Source organism: Lipophrys pholis (genome assembly GCF_963383615.2).
Source record: "Lipophrys pholis genome assembly, chromosome: 21".
Classification (NCBI taxonomy): domain Eukaryota; kingdom Metazoa; phylum Chordata; class Actinopteri; order Blenniiformes; family Blenniidae; genus Lipophrys; species Lipophrys pholis.
The window spans coordinates 10202027-10219982 of NC_137649.1; the positions used below are offsets into that span (position 1 = coordinate 10202027).

A 17956-nucleotide genomic window follows, 5' to 3' on the forward strand; every position below is an offset into this window, starting at 1 on the left:
AGTTACCAGAATTTCAAATCAAATCACACACACTCACATTTACACCAGACAACATTGGGTGTCTTGTGGACGAGTTGTCCTACAATCTCCAATTAGCCTCAAATGCTGATTATTTATAGACTCCTGGAGGGAAAACCTACACATACATAAGGAGAAAATGAAAACTCTGCACAGAAAGGAATTTTCCAGCTCTCAGGTAAGTGTCTATCTGCTTGGTAAATTAAATATAACTGTAAAAATGGACTTTTGTTGCTATAAAAAATAAAATAAAATACAGAAACATCAAAACTTACAAAAAGACATGTTTTTTTTTATTGTTCTTCATTGAAAAAAAAAAGTTTATACAGAAAAATTAGTCACATTCCTGAGAACACAGGTTAATCACAGTAGATGTCAGATGGGGATTGAAGAGGAGAGTACACTCTTATTTATGGGGCTGGGCTCTTCATTTGCTCTAAAAATGATCATTTTGATAACCAACAGTGGACAGTATAGGCAAAAATTCTCTCATCTTCCTGAGATACTGAGCTCCTAAACACATACCCTTATGATCATCATGGTACAACAGTGCTATGTCTAAAGAACTAGTACAACTAAAGCCAGACTCAGACTTTTCACAAAGCTGTGCGTGTTTGTGTAAATCGGGTGTGACATAAAACGTGAGGAGGACTGCAGTGCCGCCTGATCCAAAAACTTTTCTGCAATGTTAGATATTTACAGAGATTAGTTACAGTTTGTGAATAAAATGCAACGTCCTTCCATTCTATGGCAAACGGGTAACACAATTGGCAACCACACATTTACAACCTGTTTCACTGTTTTTCCCTTTACCCAACAGCGCCCTCTCGCTAAACTAAAGAAAACTGCGTCAATCCAGCGGCTGCTCAAAGTACAAAATATACAATTCAGAATTAAGCTGGTATTTATAGTTTTTTGTTAAAACCTGCAACTAATGACTGTAATATTAAATATGTATGTGGGAGCTCTATACAATAAACATACAATGGATGAGCATTAGTACACGCACAAAATATGGAGGCAGACCAGTAAAGCACAACAAAAAGTACACGTACACTGTTTGAAAGAAATACAGATTTGTGTTTGTGTATCATCTGTACTTTATCTAGTTACATATCCCTGTGAAAATTACTACCAATTTTGTGTCTGAGGCCATATCGAATTTCACATTCTGGATAAAGAAAGGAAAGAAAAGTCAAGTAGAGATGGAAAAATACCAATTGAGAAGGAAATTTGTTTTTATACGTGTAATAAGAACTCTTGAGTCATCGCGATGCACAGAACGACTAGCACGTTTATCACTTTGTCAAAATTTCATCCTCTAAAATATTGTCTTTGAGGCATCATATTCTCCAATAAAAATATCAATAAAAAAAATTCAGCATGAAAGAAATAAAAATAAAACAAGATCCTAACTTCACATTTTCTTTCAACCTGAATGTAAAGATGTCTCACAAGTTGTCATCAGTAGTACAAAGAAAAAGACATCAGAGCACCATTTACACCTCTTCAATGTTTATCCTGGTATTTTCTATACACCGGGATCATAGATTTCAAACCTCCGATCACCTGAAACACTCAGACACCAACAATGTTTCATGAATCACAATGGCTGCACACACTACTTTTTTGGTGCGGATGGGGCTCAAGAATTTTCATAAGTAAAAGAATAATACAATAGAAAAAAAAAATATTTAAAAATTCCCTTTGCAGACAGTGAGTGTGGTGAGCAATTAGAGGACGTACAAATTGATGTATTCCTCCCATCCCCATTACTTATCCTAATCAGAAAACTATTTGTATTCTAATATACATATATATTTGAGATATAACGCATTATTTTTTTTTCTTTTATTACAATAGCAGTGTATATAAAATTAGAAAGCACATCAGACCAAGTTTAAAAGCTTTTTGGGGAAGATTTAGGCTAAATATATAAGACTACAATAATGTACAGGACAGTGTGGTTTCTCTTTTGGATGGGACATGTTCTACAAGGTGTGGAATACACCCAAACTATAAAAAAAAGGAAATTAATGCTGAAAGTAAGCGGCAGGGCTGGAGCCGCTTCTGTTCACTCTGACACACAGAGGCCAGAGAGCATTTGTGCTTTGACACGGGGCGAAGGGAAGCAGACAGAAACTTGAATCACACTTTACACAGAGCGAACAAAGAAAAATGTTACCAAGAAGGACGCTACGACTGGCCATTCTGCTCTGCGCCAATCATCCTGCTGACTTATAACAGCTCATGGAAGACAAATGTGCTTTGCTGCATATCGAAAACATACTCAACCTCGAGCACAGATTGTCTCATGTTAATGTGCTTTTTTTTTTAGCTGGAACAGAAAAGGACATATCTGTTCTGCAAACTGCCCTCCTGTTTCTGCTCGTATAGAAATAAATAACTGCCTCACTGTGTGGGTCTACAAGACGTGCACACTCTTTTATTTCCATACCAATCGAGCTGAAGCAAACAACACCCTGCTCAAGTCACCAGAGGCCGTCTCACCCGGAAGCGTCTCCACTTCCTCTTCCTCTGCTACAGAAACACAGCCCGCGTCGCCTCACCGCAGAAGCAGCGCTGCTGTGTGCGGCGAGGCGACGCGTCAGAGAGCGAGAGCACATAAACAATAACATCTCCACAAGTGAGGTTGGTATCAATTCATCTGAGATTCATGCTGAATTTCCACCGTCCGCGATTTACCTTCAACTTTTAGTTAAGCACGAGGGCACGATAAAAACTAAATAAAGCCAATTTCGAGTCAATTTGGAACCTCCGATATACAATCACAGGCCACTCAAGAACACGTGTTCAAGTTAATGTTATCGTTGCAGTAAAACAGCCGTTTCATTCATTTTGCCTTTCCAAAAAGGTAATAACGTTTAGTTTTAATTCAGATTGAGTTTTGGCTGGCGTCAGGCTGGATTGCATAAGATCGGGGTGTCACAAAGTCTAGCCGATGATCTCAGGCTAAAGCCAACCTTTATATCGATGTAAAGGCAAAACTGATGACACGGCCGTTATCTTGCAACACATTAAATTGAACAAATGTACCTTGTAAAGTGGCGAGTGAGTGTACAGACCCCAACAAACCTCACCTTTAGCTTGCCTGTTGCTCATAACTTAATTCATAAAGATACACATTAAAAGCAGGAAGAAGAGAGTTTTGGCACTATTCTACCAGGATCCCATCAGTCTTCACGGGTTCTAACGGGGTGCCGGAGTTGGACAGATCGGAGCCTTCATCTTTGGAAAATTCTTCGGCCTGCAGCAGCATGCTTGCTCCAGTGTTTGCCTGCAGCCCCGCTAACCCGCCCTGGGTGAAGCACAGATGTTTGATCACCTCGCTGGGACTGGAGAAGGTGGTGGCGCAAATGTTGCACTTGTACGGTTTCGCCGAGCCCATGAACATGGCCTCCATCTGGCTGCTGTCGTCTCCCGCCGCGCACAGCTCCATGCTCTGCCGGTCCACCATGGTGTAGGAGTCGGCCCCCTGGTTCAGGCACACGTGGCGGGCGGCCTGGTTGGCGCGGCAGAAACTCTTACCACAGGCACTGCATTTGAAGGGCTTGCCCGTGTGGATGTACATGTGCTCCCGCCAGTGGCTCTTCTGGATGAACTTGCGGCCGCAGGTGGAGCACTCGTACTTCCGCCTCTTCACCTCCCGGTCCAAGTCGGCACTCTCGAGGTTGTCGATGTCCGCAATGTCCGACGGAGGAGGCGTGTCCGCCTGAGAGTTTAAGCCCCCCGCTCCCCAGCTGGAGGTGCACACATCTGCTCGGGGCGAGTCCGAGTTGGTGCCCGAAACCGGGGTTTGCTCGCTGTCGCTGAGGATCTCGATCGCCGATGCAGAAACGGGGGCACTGGACCCGGCCTTGTTTCCCTGAAGGGCCCCTTCCACTGCTGCGCTATTCTCCGAAGTCATAAGAGGTGACAGTGCATCGGTGGACTCGGTCAGGGTCTGCTGGAGAGCCTGGGTGTGCTGCAGGAGATGCTCCCTCAGCAAACTTCTCTGGTTGAAGCGGGTCCTGCACAGATGACAGGAGTAATGCTTCCTAAACGAGCTATTCCTCTTCATTATGCTGGGCTTCACATGGAGGATGGCGGTGGCTGACGAGCCATCTGCACTCAGAAAATCCATTCCCCCCTCCTCGCCGGGAGGCTTAGTGCCACTGGTGGAGGCCTCCTCGTTGGGGGGCGAGGAGTGCAGTTTGACTGGCAAAGAATTAGCGTAAGAAGTAACAGCTGGTGTGGACGGCTGCCTGCCCTCCGAGCTGACCTGCTCCGCCTCAAACGGCGAGGAGAGCTGACTCTGAGTCGACACGTTGCCCGACAGCGCCGCCTGTTGGTCAGAGATCTGGATGCCGTAGAGGGAGGTGGCGAGGTTGATGCTGTGCTCGGGGTGGGAGTACACCGACTGGCTGGCCTCCTGCAGCAGGGGATAGGCATGCAGGAATCTGACCCCTTGCTCCAGCCGTGCGGGGTCGATCAGCTGGGGCGCCAGCTTGCCCGTGTACATCAGGTTGAGGAGGTAGCTGAAGATGTCCGGCTGTATGTCTGCAGCCTTCAGACGCACACAGTCACTGAAACACAGACGGAACACAGTTAACTCAGAGTAAGATGATGGGTTATGTCCTCACATTATGAGAGCGCGCAGCCTCAACAGATAACAGTTTCAGTTGCCAAAAGGAAATCCAGCAGATTTGCGACGTTGCCCCTCACGTGTTCTTTTCACTTCGATGTTTTGTCAATTTCTGTGAACTTTTATCTGAGCTAACATCTTTAGTCTTGCTGAGAATGTGGTTTTTTTTTTTCATGTCTTTCTTTTTAAGGCTCCTGACGCTGAACTTTAGGTTTGGTTGATTAAGGGTTATGATTGATTTTTTTTGTGAGGAATGTGGAGAATCAAATTGGAGAAATATGTAGCAAAGCAAATTAATTCTTTATTGCTCTTTTTAGTTTCTCTTATACATTTGTGGAGAATAGACTAACTACAAAGCTCATTTTACCACTCCTACCTCAGTAAACCTTTACATGATCTGTCACATTCACCCAGCTCACAATCACACAGCACATGGTGATTGCAAACCATTGAGAACTTGAAGTTTAGTGCCTTGCTCAAAGAGACGTTGACATGAGGACCGGACGAGATGTGTGATCAACATTAAGGTCATTCATTTGTTCTGAATTGTTATTGATAACTTCAACTCTAAATGCCTTGCTTCTCAAATACTGCTAACTTTAATAGGTGTGTTTTGTACATCATCATCTTCACCACATCACATTACCAGGCGTCATGAACTTAATCTCTGTGTTTGACCCACAATGTTGCCACTGTACCTGTCCTGGTGAATAAAGAGCATTCTGAAGTAGTTGGAGAAGGCAGCGAGGACGGCTTTGTGGGCTTTGAAGAAGACATCTCCAATAGCCACGGTGCAGTCGCACAGGAAGCCAAACTCCCTCTGAGCGTTAAGCTGTTGCAGCAGGATAAGACCATGGTTGGCCAACTCCATTCTTCAACCTGCATAAAGACGTACAAACACACACACACACACAGGCAGCAGTGAGTTTCCTGTCTGGAAGCAGACCGGGACTCATTGTGACCACAAAGAGTCGGGCTGACAGTAGTGATCTAACGACCTTGTAAAGCGCAACTTAACACAAGAGTGAAGAAGCATTTTGTGACGCTGGAGACAATTAGTCTCGCGCTAATGCCACTGAGAATATGCCGATCTCGAAAACAAAACATCACAGTCCGTCTGGTCCACTGGATCATACTTTTGTGAATTTGGACATGTTTTGCAACAGACAAGCAAACGCCACACCGCGAACTGCTGATGAAATGAAAAGAACTACACTACGTTTGACATCATTTGCAATTCCCGAGACACGTATCTGTGAACAGCTGTGAAGGAAACACCAACCCTGCATGATGGTTGCAGTTTAGCCCAAAATCTACATTCTCAAACTCCAGGGTTTTGCATGTTCTGCTGACCAATGAGACCGAGTGTTGACCCCAAGGGTCACTAGAAAGCCATCAGGGCTGCAGGCCATCACATGGTCAGGGTTATGGGTGTCAACACACATTCCTGAGGCAGAACTGTTACTACTCCCCCTTCCAGCCCATTATCAGGGTGGGACCCCTTTCTCCACCACTTTCACCACACCAGCAAAGAAATGTATGGCGAGACAGTATGGTATACTTCATCTAGGTTTATTAACTCAGCTGAAGTTTACCAGCATGGTTCGCCAGTCTTTAGAAAATGTCATGTTCATGGCAAAGAAAACTATTTGAAAAACACAACATATTACATTTTACATTTTTTATAGCATGGTCAAGTTGAGCGGTTTGCACTCTCCTCACAGTGAGAATGCAGTAGTTCAATTCCGGGCTTTTAGCCACTACTGTGTTCCGAGTTTGTATGTTTCCAGCACAAACGTGGATTTTCCGCATTTGAAGTTGATTGGGGACCGCGAACTGCCCTTATGTGAGAGTGGCTTTCTGCACTGTGACGGACTGGGGACATGCCCAGGGTGTAACCTGCCATCATTCATAGTCAGCTGGGATCTGTGCCAGGCTCCAAGTTAGAAGTAGAGATGGAAGGATGGATGGATATTTTAAGGTTGTTGACTCTAGCCTCCCTTCTACGAAGACCATCCACACCCTGTGTGAGGGAGAAAAAAAACCTCTGATCTTCTGAGACGAGCAGCATTCAGCTCACACTCTTTCAGTGGAGGAACTCGGGCTGTGTGATATTCCCACACCATGCATGGATTCATACATATAGAAGTAATACGCTGCTCTCTGGGAGCCAGTTAAGTCCTTGTGAATATATTGTGCACTTTGTTTTCTTCATAAGTGTAGATTACTTTGTTTTAAAAGATAACTTCTTGTGTCTGTTTTTAGTAAATTAGCTTTTCTTTACTGCTCAAGAATTCCAATATGTTTGTAACGTGTAAAAGGACTTTTTTTCCCCATTGATTCTGAAACTGTTGCACAAGAGCTTCCAAATAGCAAGTGGAGGGAAATCATATTTTTTTTTAAAAGATGATAATAAATTAGCACTATCTAAATCCAAAGCCAAAAATAATGTTGGCATGCGGTTTTGATGAAAAGTTTATAGATGTTGCACCTTGTTAGAATGAGTTGAAGTACATGTGATGCTGCTATGACCAACAAAAAGTGTTATAATCCTTATATAAATAGAAAACATGTCTCTTCTGTGAATGTTCCTTGGTTACTGTATGTTGAGGGTGGTCATAGTAATACAAGGGTGGGAAACTAATTTTGTCAAAGGGCTACGTGAAAAGGTAGTACTGCTACCGAGGACTGAGACTTGAGTTGACTCGATCATGATGAAATCATGATTATATTTTTCTATATTTTGAGTTCATAAACAATATTTTCTCATTAACCATCTGTTTTATCAATTGTGTAAAAATGACCAAAAGTGTTAAAAATGTGACCATTTTAGATTTAGATTTTAGAGTAATTTTGATGTTATTCAGGATTTCACAGCCTGAGGGCCGGTCAAGCAGAGGTAAAAGGCCACATATCCCCCCCCCCCCCCCCCCCCTTATTATTTCCAGGTCTGGAGTAGTACATTAAGTGTTCAATATATTTCTCAGGTGGTACACTCTAAGTCAAGAGTATGAGATAAATTACCATTTATGTAATTCAAGAACAGCATCTACCCCTTGTAATACTCTAAAGTACCCCTAGGGGTCCGTGTACCCCCCCCCCCCCCCCTGCTGTAAGGACATTGGGGGGAAACTCCTCTAGCTATATTATTCTCTCACAAGTTCTTACTGTTGCTATTAGATCCACCAAAATATCCGCTTTGACTCTGTACAAGCTCAGAAAACATGCTTCATCCAGGTCAGCCACAGTTTTTCAAAGTCTTATCCTCAAATTATTAACATTTAATGCACAATTACAAGGATTTAATTAAACACAAGTGATATCTCCCGACGTAAAGTCACGCGGTACACTAAAATGATCAACATTCCCATGTGTTAATCGATACTAACTTGTTTGTAGCGATAGAGCACCGCCCCTGATGTGATGTAGACACGTGGAACGGCCACTTCCGCGCGGAGCTTCTCTCTCTGTTATTCTGAATTTACGCCGTCAAAACTGCGCGTGAGACAGACGTGTCGTGTGGAGGGGAGAAAAGCGATTCCCCATCGTCTCGAGCGGACAAAAACAAAAAATCAAAACAGCGGCAGCGAGACATGAAAAGCAGGCGCACAAAGAGCGCACGAGACGGGCGAGTCTGCGCTGACTCCTGCCCTTGCCTCGGGTCCCTCTCGGTTCAACACGCGCGCGCGCGGTCGCGCACTCCCACACACACACACACAGACGGGGAAAGAGTGAGACGCAAAGGGGGATGGGGCTGGTCACGAACGCGTTTCTGTTAACTTCCCCGTGACAAATACAGTTGGTCAAAAAGCGCCCGCGGGCAGCCCCCGTTAAACGCTACCGACCGCACCGGGACCGGGGCGCGCGCGCGGACGGGGGCGATAAACCGACAGTCTGTACCTGCGCTCCGATGAAAACGAAGGAGTTCGCCGCGGCGCCGTTGTTTGTTTGTTACCGGAGACTCCGTCCGTCCTCTCTGGGGCTCGCAGCAGCTCCGACTGCTCCTTGTAAACGCAGCATTCGTTGGCGGAGGAGAGGGTCGTCCGTCGGTGTTTTCCGGTTCGGGGTTTTACGTTACAATCACATGACTGTGGGTGAAGAGGGGGGAAAGAAAAACAGCTAAAAGACGACCGTTGAACAAGGGGGCGGTTGAGTTAACGTTAATTTCCCGCACTGTGTAACCGCCGTGAGATCCACCGCAGACAGAGTCCGTTTTTTTTTTTTTGGGTTTTTTTTTTATTTGACAGCCGGCGAAGCGTGATCACAAGCAGTCAACGGAAGCTCAGACTTACCGTGTTGCGCTTAATCATTGTGTCGCCTACCGTTAACGACACAGAAACATAAAGTGTGCGCGTGCGAGACAGAGAGGTCTGCACTGTGGCCCCGCAAATAAAGCAAACTCTTTCACAATTCAACGGAGGCAGAGCTTCAACAAGTTACAGGCATGATTGTGTGCGCACGTTTTAGGAAGAAAAGGCTTTTTTGTGTGTGTTTGTGTGAGTAAAAATAAAATCTATTAGAATATTTGTTGTCGCCACTGTTGAAGCAACGTTAACAGTGAATATTTACTATACAGTTTTTGGTTGTGGACACAGGCACGTTTTAAATTGCTACTTAATTGTTGTTTTTTTTAAGTTTGTATCAAACAGACTCTAAACGGTTACATTGTAAACTTCCATTGTACAAACTGGATACGGAGTGACGAAGTCCTCTTTACATCCTTTAATGTGTCATCATAGATTTCACACATATTTTCTGTTCGATTTTGAAAAGGCTTAAAAAAATAGGCCATTAATTCTGTTGGACACTCAGCACAATTCTTGAGTTATACTTTTTGTTTTTAGGATAACATGCAAAATCACAACCTGAAAACTGATTAATGAAAAAGATTTGTTTTAAATTAATTGGATTTAATTTTACAAAAAATTATTTTAAACAAATCGGCATCACGTGTAAAGTGAAATAAGGTGACTTGTGATACTTTGAGCTTTGTACCTGTCATTTGTAATGACTTGAGTTTGATACATTTCATTGTTCTGTTTTGTATTTATGGTATTTCTTATTATATGGATTATATAATATCATCTAATCAGAAAAACATGAACCGTACTCTTTCAAGTAATTCAACAACACCTGCGCTTTATGAGAATTCCAAATTATACTATTCTCTAATTTCTATAGGACTACCAGTAAAGTGAGGTCCCAATATCACTTAAAAGCCTTTTGTCAATAGCATGCCTTATAGGGTGCTACATTAAACTGGTGTAATTTGATTGCAGATTTGATTTAAAAACTAATTATGGCATCACTATTTCTATAAAAAAGGTAACCTAAAATGTGTTTTTAATGACACGTTTTCCTTTTTTCAACCCATATTTATAACGAGGACACTTATAATGTCTATTGTGATGCTCCATTAAAGTGAAACAAACAGAAGCACTCTTTGCTAATGGGGTGCATATGTTTTTGTTTTGTTGTTGCTGTTGTTTTGCGATCTGATAAACTCAAAATATCTTTGCTAAAAGTAAAAAGATTAAAAGGGGTATTTTAACAAAAACTCAGCCAACCAGAAGTGTAGGTGCATCTTTCGCGAGTTCATGATGAATATGGACGACAGTTTGTCACCAGATGTCCTGAGTGATTTGGTGGTCATTGTCTCGATGTAAATACTTTATTGCAGACTGGCCATTGCAAAGTTGAAATTCAGCCTCAGGGCAGGGAGGTCCCTGGATGACCAGGCTACACAGGTTAGGTCTTTGAAAAAGCTCGCATTGCTGGAGGGTTAATGGGTGGAATTTGTGTGTAAACTGAGATCGGAGACAAAAGAAGGACCAGCTTGTCTGTGAAGACCTTAAAGTAAAAAAAAAAAAAAAAAGACTTACAACTATGAGCCACTAAATTTTCAATATATCAAAAATAGGTCTGAAGGGTTATCAAATGTTTAGATACAAAACATTGGTGGGGACCACTGCTTGGGCAGTAGTAAATGGAAATGGAAGAAGAACAAAGGCCTGTTTGCTTTGCTGAAATGACCACAGCATGGGGTTTATGAATGAAGCAGATAGTGATTTACCACTGTTTGTTTCATTGTTACTGTTTGATCACGAAGACCACTCCAATTAATAAACTCTTCATGGATTTTAAAGGAGGAAAATGTAATTTTAGCCTGCTTGTGTTTACCTCCAATTATGTACATTGTTTTGCTATTTCACTTGCAAGTGCTTGTTTTTCACCAGAGCAAAGCATACAAGCTGAACTTTTCACATGACTGTCCTGCCACTGATTTCCATTTAAATGATTTGTCCTGCAGTAATCAATTTTCAAACCAACGACACGTTCTGCGTCGTTTGATTTCTAGCTTTAAAAAAAAGAATAAATAAATCCAGTACTGTCAAGGGAAAACGTCTATATGTATTTACAAATTTCCGGATGAATATCCTCCTTGCGTTGATGCACAAGGCGGCTGCTCATGGAACTGAAACGCCGTTTAAACAGGCCTTAACGTTCGCCCCCCCCCACCCCCCCCCCCCCCTTCTGTCCCTGGCCTGTTTTGAAACCGGAGTGGTGAGTCACTCCTCGCTCGGTTTAGAAAAACAGATCCGGCCAGGCTGGGGCCCGGTGGGGGGAAGGGAGGCCGGCGGTAGATGAACACCGGAGGTGGACGCAGCTGGACTCCCACTCCCAGGGACCCCACATCCTGACAACGTGTTCCCATAGTGATCTGGGCTTCTCCCGGGGGGGGGCTTCTGCATCCTTATAAGATGCATTTGATCAGTTGGCCATGATTTTATTCATTAAAAATAAAGCACAACTCAATTTCAACCTACATTGTTACTTGGTTTATTTTTTATTTTTTTGGTACGAGAACAGGTATAGAAACAACAGTGTTTAATTTATGTTTTTGATTTCCTGCAGATTGGAAGGACGTTAATGTAAACTATACAAGCTAAAAAAAGGTTTATGATTCTGGAATTAAGTAATGTAGCATAAGCAGTTACTTTTAACATCTCTCTCTCTCTCTCTCTCTCTCTCTCTCTCTCTCTCTCTCTCTCTCTCTCTCTCTCTCTCTCTCTCTCTCTCTCTCTCTGTGTGTGTGTGTGTGTCTTGGAGGGGTCATTATATGAAGGCTGCTGGACACGTGATACATACAATTTAAAGCTTATTTGTAATTTTCTTCTTTAGTGGTGCTTCGTGTTGTCCAGTTTAACATGAAATCATAATTTTATAGTTTCTTCAAATTAAATGCCGGGCGTGGGGGGGGGGGGGGTAATTCTGTAGAGAATCCCCCTTGAGCATGTAAGCTTTAAAAAGCCGGACATTTAAGACATTAAGCACATTCAGAAAATGAACTTCTACGTACTGAGGTATAAAAGTATATGATTTGTTGGTTAATTAGTGCATTAGTATTTTAAAATAGCATGGCAAAAGACATTATCAAGTACACGTTCATCCATATTTTATTGATGCCTAATTAGTACATCCAACAGGAACTCACCAAAGACGCTTTCTTACGAAAACCACATTCAACCCCTCCCCCTTTCCCGCCAAAAAGCCTCAGGGGGTCCAATTCCGGGCGGATCAATGTCTCCATGACAACTGTTGCCCCGGACAACACGGGATGCTGAATGGCGTGCGCAGTGCGGCAGCACCCACCACTCCGGCAAAACCTACCATGACATGATTAAACCGTTGAGTGTAGACAAATAAAGAAACTCTATCCAAAAGTAATGTCTCTGAATTAAAACGCTCCTGAAACACGAATGACGATATAGTTTACACTTTTAACCGTTAGATGGCAGCATTGTATCCCCAGTAGAGCTTCAAACTCACGAGCAGAACAGGATATAAACATTGAAAGAGGGCTTTTATTCTTTTTTTTCCTGGTAGTTTTAGTTGCTTGATTTGAAAGCTTGCGGCACGTTTCTTTGTCACCCTCCACGTTTGAGCCCGTTTGTTCGCATTGTGAGTGTTTGTGTTAATAAAGTTTGAATTTGAAGCGTCTCATTGCTTCCATGATGGCGGTGGATCAAACTGTGGCCGGAGTCCCCCCTTCACTGTCTGCCAGAGTGGTCGGGTACGTTGACAGCTCATTTAGCAACTTTTTTTCAGTGGCGACTAATGCAAGAAGTTACACCGTTGCAGTTGTGCAGCTACTCAACGTTACGGTTGTCGTGTTTTCACTAGCATTAGCATTAGCTCTTTGCTACCTAAGCGCTCAGTGATGGCTTTATGCACATGCAGTTTTTTTATCGCTTCACCGTTAAACAGAGAAAAAAGCAAGGCTGCATCATCGACAGCATAGCAGCAGATTTAGTTTTTGTGTGGTTTAAATATCTACTGGGTATATGGTGGCCTGACCTGTTGCTAAATAGCAGGTTAGCTTCCTGGTTAGCTGCTACGTTGGTACTGAATGTGAGTGTTTCCCATTTCTCTGCAGGTCATTTGCCTATTTGACCATTAGAGACAGATTGCCCACCATCCTGACTAAAGTTGTAGATACAATACATCGCAACAAAAACAAGTTTTTTGAAGAGTATGGCGAGGTAAGTGTTGGTCAAATGACTGTTTCTGATATTTTAATGATCATTTTAATTTAGCTTAACTCCCTCCTCTTGTCCCCCAGGAGGGTATCCAGGCAGAGAAGAAAGCTATTTCTTTTCTGTCTAAACTGAGGAACGAGCTGCAAACTGATAAGCCAGTGTTGGAACTGATGGATGGTCTGCAGGACACAGATTCCTGGAACCAGTACCTGCAGAGACAACAGGGTCAGCATGGGGACCAGGAGTCTGTCAGCTGGTTCAAGTCTCCATGGCTTTATGTGGAGTGTTACATGTACCGCAGGATTCACGAGGCCCTCTTGCTCAAGTAAGACCACCTAGGACCTGTTGATGTTCTCCGCATTGGAGTAGTTATTTTGATAAATGTAAAAATAAACACAGTTTGTAAATATTTGTGTATTGATTGGTGTCCGACCTGATTGTATTGTTATTTTTTTTAGCCCTCCCATCAGTGACTATGATGTCTTCAATGAGGGAAAGACTCAGAGCTTTTTTGAGTCTCAGCAGGCTGTGATGATCCTATGCACCTATTTAGAGGGTGTCACCAAGAACATAGAGGAACTCTCTCGGCCCCAGCTCCTTGAGCATTTCAACAAGCTACTACAGGTGATTCATCTTTCCTTTTTTATGACTTCACAGACAAGAATTGTTTCTTTGGTTTTAAATAATTTTTGCAATATTGTGTGTTTTTAACATCATGAATATGGTTTTTAGTATATTTTCCACATTATTCTGATACAAATTTTGTCTACATCATACATAAACACTTTACTTACGAATTGTTATTGGGATTTTTAACAAGACTTAAAATAAACCCAGTTCACACATGTTCGTTTTTTTTGCATTCTTATCATTTTTTTGACTCTCCAGGTTTCTTTGTGGGGAAACAAATGTGATCTGTCGATCTCGGCTGGCCAAGACAACTCCCAGAAGAACAGTCCAATAGAAGCTCTCAGCAGCCTACAACCATTTATCTTGGTGAATGACTCTGACATTGTGTGGTCAACGCTTACGTCAGTGCAGAGGACAGGGCAGTCAGAGAAAACCTGTGCAGAGAGAGTTGACATTGTGTTAGACAACGCTGGTTTTGAGTTAGTTACTGACTTGGTCTTTGCAGACTTCTTGGTTTCGTCTGGCCTCGCACGTCAAATCCACTTCCATGGCAAGTCCTTCCCGTGGTTTGTCTCTGATGTCACAGCGAATGATTTTCAGTGGACTATCCGTCAGTCAATGGCGGCTAATCACAAGTGGATGTCCAAGAGTGGTGCCCAGTGGCAGAGCTATGTGAAAAAGGGAGTTTGGATCTATCACGATCATCCTTTCTGGACACAGCCCCATGAGTTTTGTGACATGGCAGCTGATGCTCCTGACCTGTATGCAACCCTGCGGGAGGCAGACCTGGTGCTGTTTAAAGGTGATCTGAACTACAGGAAGTTGACGGGGGACAGAGAATGGGACCACACTGTCGGCTTCAGCACTGCACTGCGCGGCTTTGGGCCGGCACCACTGTGTAGTCTGCGGACCCTTAAAGCAAACGTCCAGGTGGGTCTGCAGCCCGGACAAGGGGAGAAGCTGACCTCTCAAGATCCAGGCTGGATGACCAATGGCAAGTACGCTGTCATTCAGTTCTACAACCCAAAGTCAGAGGAGTAAGACTGGCCTGAGGATGGGGAATCAGAAGAACATGAAGTACAACAAGCCATAGAACAATTGTATTATTAACTTTTGCTATATGGTGTCTTTGATCCTTAATGTCTGTTCGCACCCCTAATCAAGCTTGAGACTGCACATTAACAGCAATATATTTTTTCTTAATCTTTAAAAACTCAATGTGTCATGATTTGAAGGGTTTGCACTTTTACATTGGTATTCTGTAAACTCACCTAGATGTACTTTATATTTACCAATTTTGGGAAATCAAGGAAACGTTTGGTTCACAAATGTATCCTGAAAGTTGACATATCGTATTGAGTGTTTTGTCGGGATAGCTAACGTGTTCTGCAACCTGAATTAGGTCATAATGTTTACAATTTCATGCACATGCTGTTAATTAAAACTGCTTTAATTCTGAAATCAAATTAAAAAAAATCTAATGTAAAAATCAACACATTTGCATGCAGCTGAAGAGGTGTGATAATTGTATAGTAATTTTAACTTTGCTCAGGTTGTATTACTGTGCACCCGGTGTCATTGATATGCATGCCTCGAGCCGGCAGACAGTCACTTAAGATCATGAGGCAGATCAAAATTTCATCTAATGACTGTTGTCCTCACTTTGATAAACAGGCGTTTGTTATTGGAGCAGTGTAATAACACTGATGACGTTTGTTGTTTTGTATAAAAAGGCAACTCAGACCTCTGTATCTCCGTAGATAAAGCTGATATGTCTTTGTGCACACTGTTATGTCACCGAAATCCTTATTGTCACTTTAAGTACTTCAGAGGTGATATTAACTGGATTCTTGTCAACGCTGCTGAGGGGCAAGCTCATTATTTTTCATTAACTTCTTTAATAAATCACTGCAGTGACTGGCCCTTTTCCCTTCTCTGTCGTACTTTACAAACAAGAAAGATGAGTTTGTGGGTGATAATGATCAGTTTTGAATGTGGACTTGACCAGCATTAACTATATAGCCAAACAGTTAATCACTCTGACACTAAATCTGCAATCGTTTCAAATTAGCATAATTCATTTAGAACAGTCCCCGAATGCTTCAGTATATACACTCAAAGTATTCTCTTATTAGATAGTTGAAATGTTCACCCGGGGTGTGACATGATGTCTTTATTTTCCAACAGCTGGTGGCTGTTGACCTTTTATACACTCAGGTCAGGTTGGACCTGGAGAAACGGTCAACAAAGGAGCTTCAAATGCTGCAACATGTGCATTACAATTCTGGGAGAGGTAGCAAAGCTGAATGGCATAATTTAGGCTGCTGACATACTTTGTGTTCGCAAAATGAAGTCAATTACTGAAAGAAGCTTTCTATCTTGAGCCTTCTAAGGTGTTTTAGCTGTTTCCTTTCTCACCCTTGGTTTCACCCGTTTATTAAAGATAACCGTGTCTTCACTTTATTCCAGGGGAAATGCAAAAAATACATATCATCAGAGCTACTTGTTTTCCACTTGACCTGACATGTCCTGAAAATTGGGCTGTTTACTCGACAAAGATGTGGCACAGAGGAAAGAAAATGAAGGCTCCGTGCCAAATTTGAGGCTTTTGCTCGGTTAATGGTTGCGTGTGATCATATTTCTCTTCATTAATTTGCCACAGTTGATGTTATGCGCCAAACTTTAATCCCTAAAAGGTTTTAATTCAAATTACCCAAATTATTTTTTTTTCAGGTTTTCATCTTTTTAAATGTAATACCCAAAATTGCCTGAATTGCTGTGTCCGTCATGAATATTAATACATGTATATATGTTTGAGAACAATCCTTGTTCTTTCAGCTTTATTTCTTATTTATTTTTTTTACAAATCTCTCTGCTCACAAGGTTATTTTTTTCACCTTGACGCCTGGTGCCACAACATTCAAGGACAGAATTAATCCCTGGAATTCACAAACCTCAAACGTATGTGCTCTAAACACAAAGTCTTTGATTCCCTACAATCTACTACGTAAATACTCCCAATGTCTTTGCTTTTGTTCCCTAACTTGACTTGAGCGGAAAAAGTGAAGGTCTGTCCATACAGTAGTTCATATGAATGTTTAGTTTTAGTTTAGTTCCACTTTTAAATAAATTTTATGTTGAAAGTGTTGTTTTTTTTCTTCTACATAAAAACATATTTTTGTCAATGGAATTCGTCAACAGAATTTCGGGTCGTGCACCATCAGGAACATTAACGTACGGATCGATCCCTTCATTTGGTTCGGTTGTGTAATGACTGGCTGTCAGAATGAGATTTGACCTCCTGCTCTGTTTGCTGTGTTATGGTGACCTGGCACTTAAATACACCATGGTTATTGATTCGGCTGCATCTTTAACTTGTTTATCCTTTTTGAAAAAAGAAGGGGAAAAAAAACCCTTCCCACTCTTGTCCTTGTGTCCAATGAGTCCAGTTAGATTCCTGTGAGGAAAGTGGGGTAGATCAAGAATCAAACAGACTGTTTTGCAGAGCCCAAATGAGGGCGGTTCACGAGGTGGGTGAGAGATCGTGGCAGATTTGAGGAGTTTTTCCTTTATAATATTTGGCTTTTTGTTCCCTTCTCATTTCCACATTTATTTCCAATCTGATGCAGATTCTCAGATGGCTTCAGTGATCTGCCCACGGGTAGACTGATCATATGTCACACTGGATATTAGATAACAGAATAATAAATATTCAAATGGCGTCTCGTAGGTTGTTGATGGGTTTTCTTTCCGTGCCACCAATAACTTTTATTATAACAGATCACTGAGAATAAACGTTGAAGCTGTTTAGGAATCTCTTCCTCCCTCATGCGTTGGTGAAAATGTAAACGAGGTAAAAAGGGAATCTGAGTGCAGTATTTATCAGAAATATTTGTTTTTGTTCTCTTGTAGCTTGGTGGACTGAATCTCAAGGCAGAAAGGGCAAAACTGAAGTAGTCATCCCTCCAAGTTGTCTGACAGGCTTGATTGGAAAGAAGAGACTCGGAGGGAGAGAGGACAGACTGAGGGGAGAGTGGGAGAGCAGCACTCCTTTCCACTCCCCCTCCCAGCAAATGGGAGAGCAAGTCTAAATCATGTTGCTTATCAGTGCTGCTCTGCTGTG

At 42.3% G+C, this 17956-nt stretch overlaps 2 protein-coding genes across 3 annotated transcripts; one reads left to right on the forward strand and one right to left on the reverse strand.

The window, feature by feature from the left end:
- Positions 1–1525: 1525 nt before the first annotated feature.
- Positions 1526–8947, reverse strand: zbtb2b (zinc finger and BTB domain containing 2b). Of its 2 annotated transcripts, none has more exons than XM_080490801.1 (3): positions 8564–8947; positions 5362–5542; positions 1526–4604 (listed from the first exon to the last, which is right to left on the reverse strand). In XM_080490801.1, exons 2-3 carry the CDS (start codon positions 5532–5534, stop codon positions 3194–3196), a joined length of 1584 nt encoding a protein of 527 aa, XP_080346927.1. In that variant the 5' UTR covers positions 5535–5542; positions 8564–8947; the 3' UTR covers positions 1526–3193. The 2 variants fall into 2 exon arrangements, with proteins under 2 accessions (XP_080346927.1, XP_080346928.1); XM_080490802.1 differs by lacking the exon at positions 8564–8947 and adding an exon at positions 8053–8357.
- Positions 8948–12453: 3506 nt separating this feature from the next.
- On the forward strand, positions 12454–15760 carry armt1 (acidic residue methyltransferase 1). The gene is made up of 5 exons (XM_080490235.1): positions 12454–12737; positions 13101–13206; positions 13287–13528; positions 13662–13827; positions 14092–15760. The coding sequence occupies exons 1-5, from the start codon at positions 12676–12678 to the stop codon at positions 14872–14874; spliced, it is 1359 nt and encodes a 452-aa protein (XP_080346361.1). The 5' UTR covers positions 12454–12675; the 3' UTR covers positions 14875–15760.
- Positions 15761–17956: the final 2196 nt, after the last annotated feature.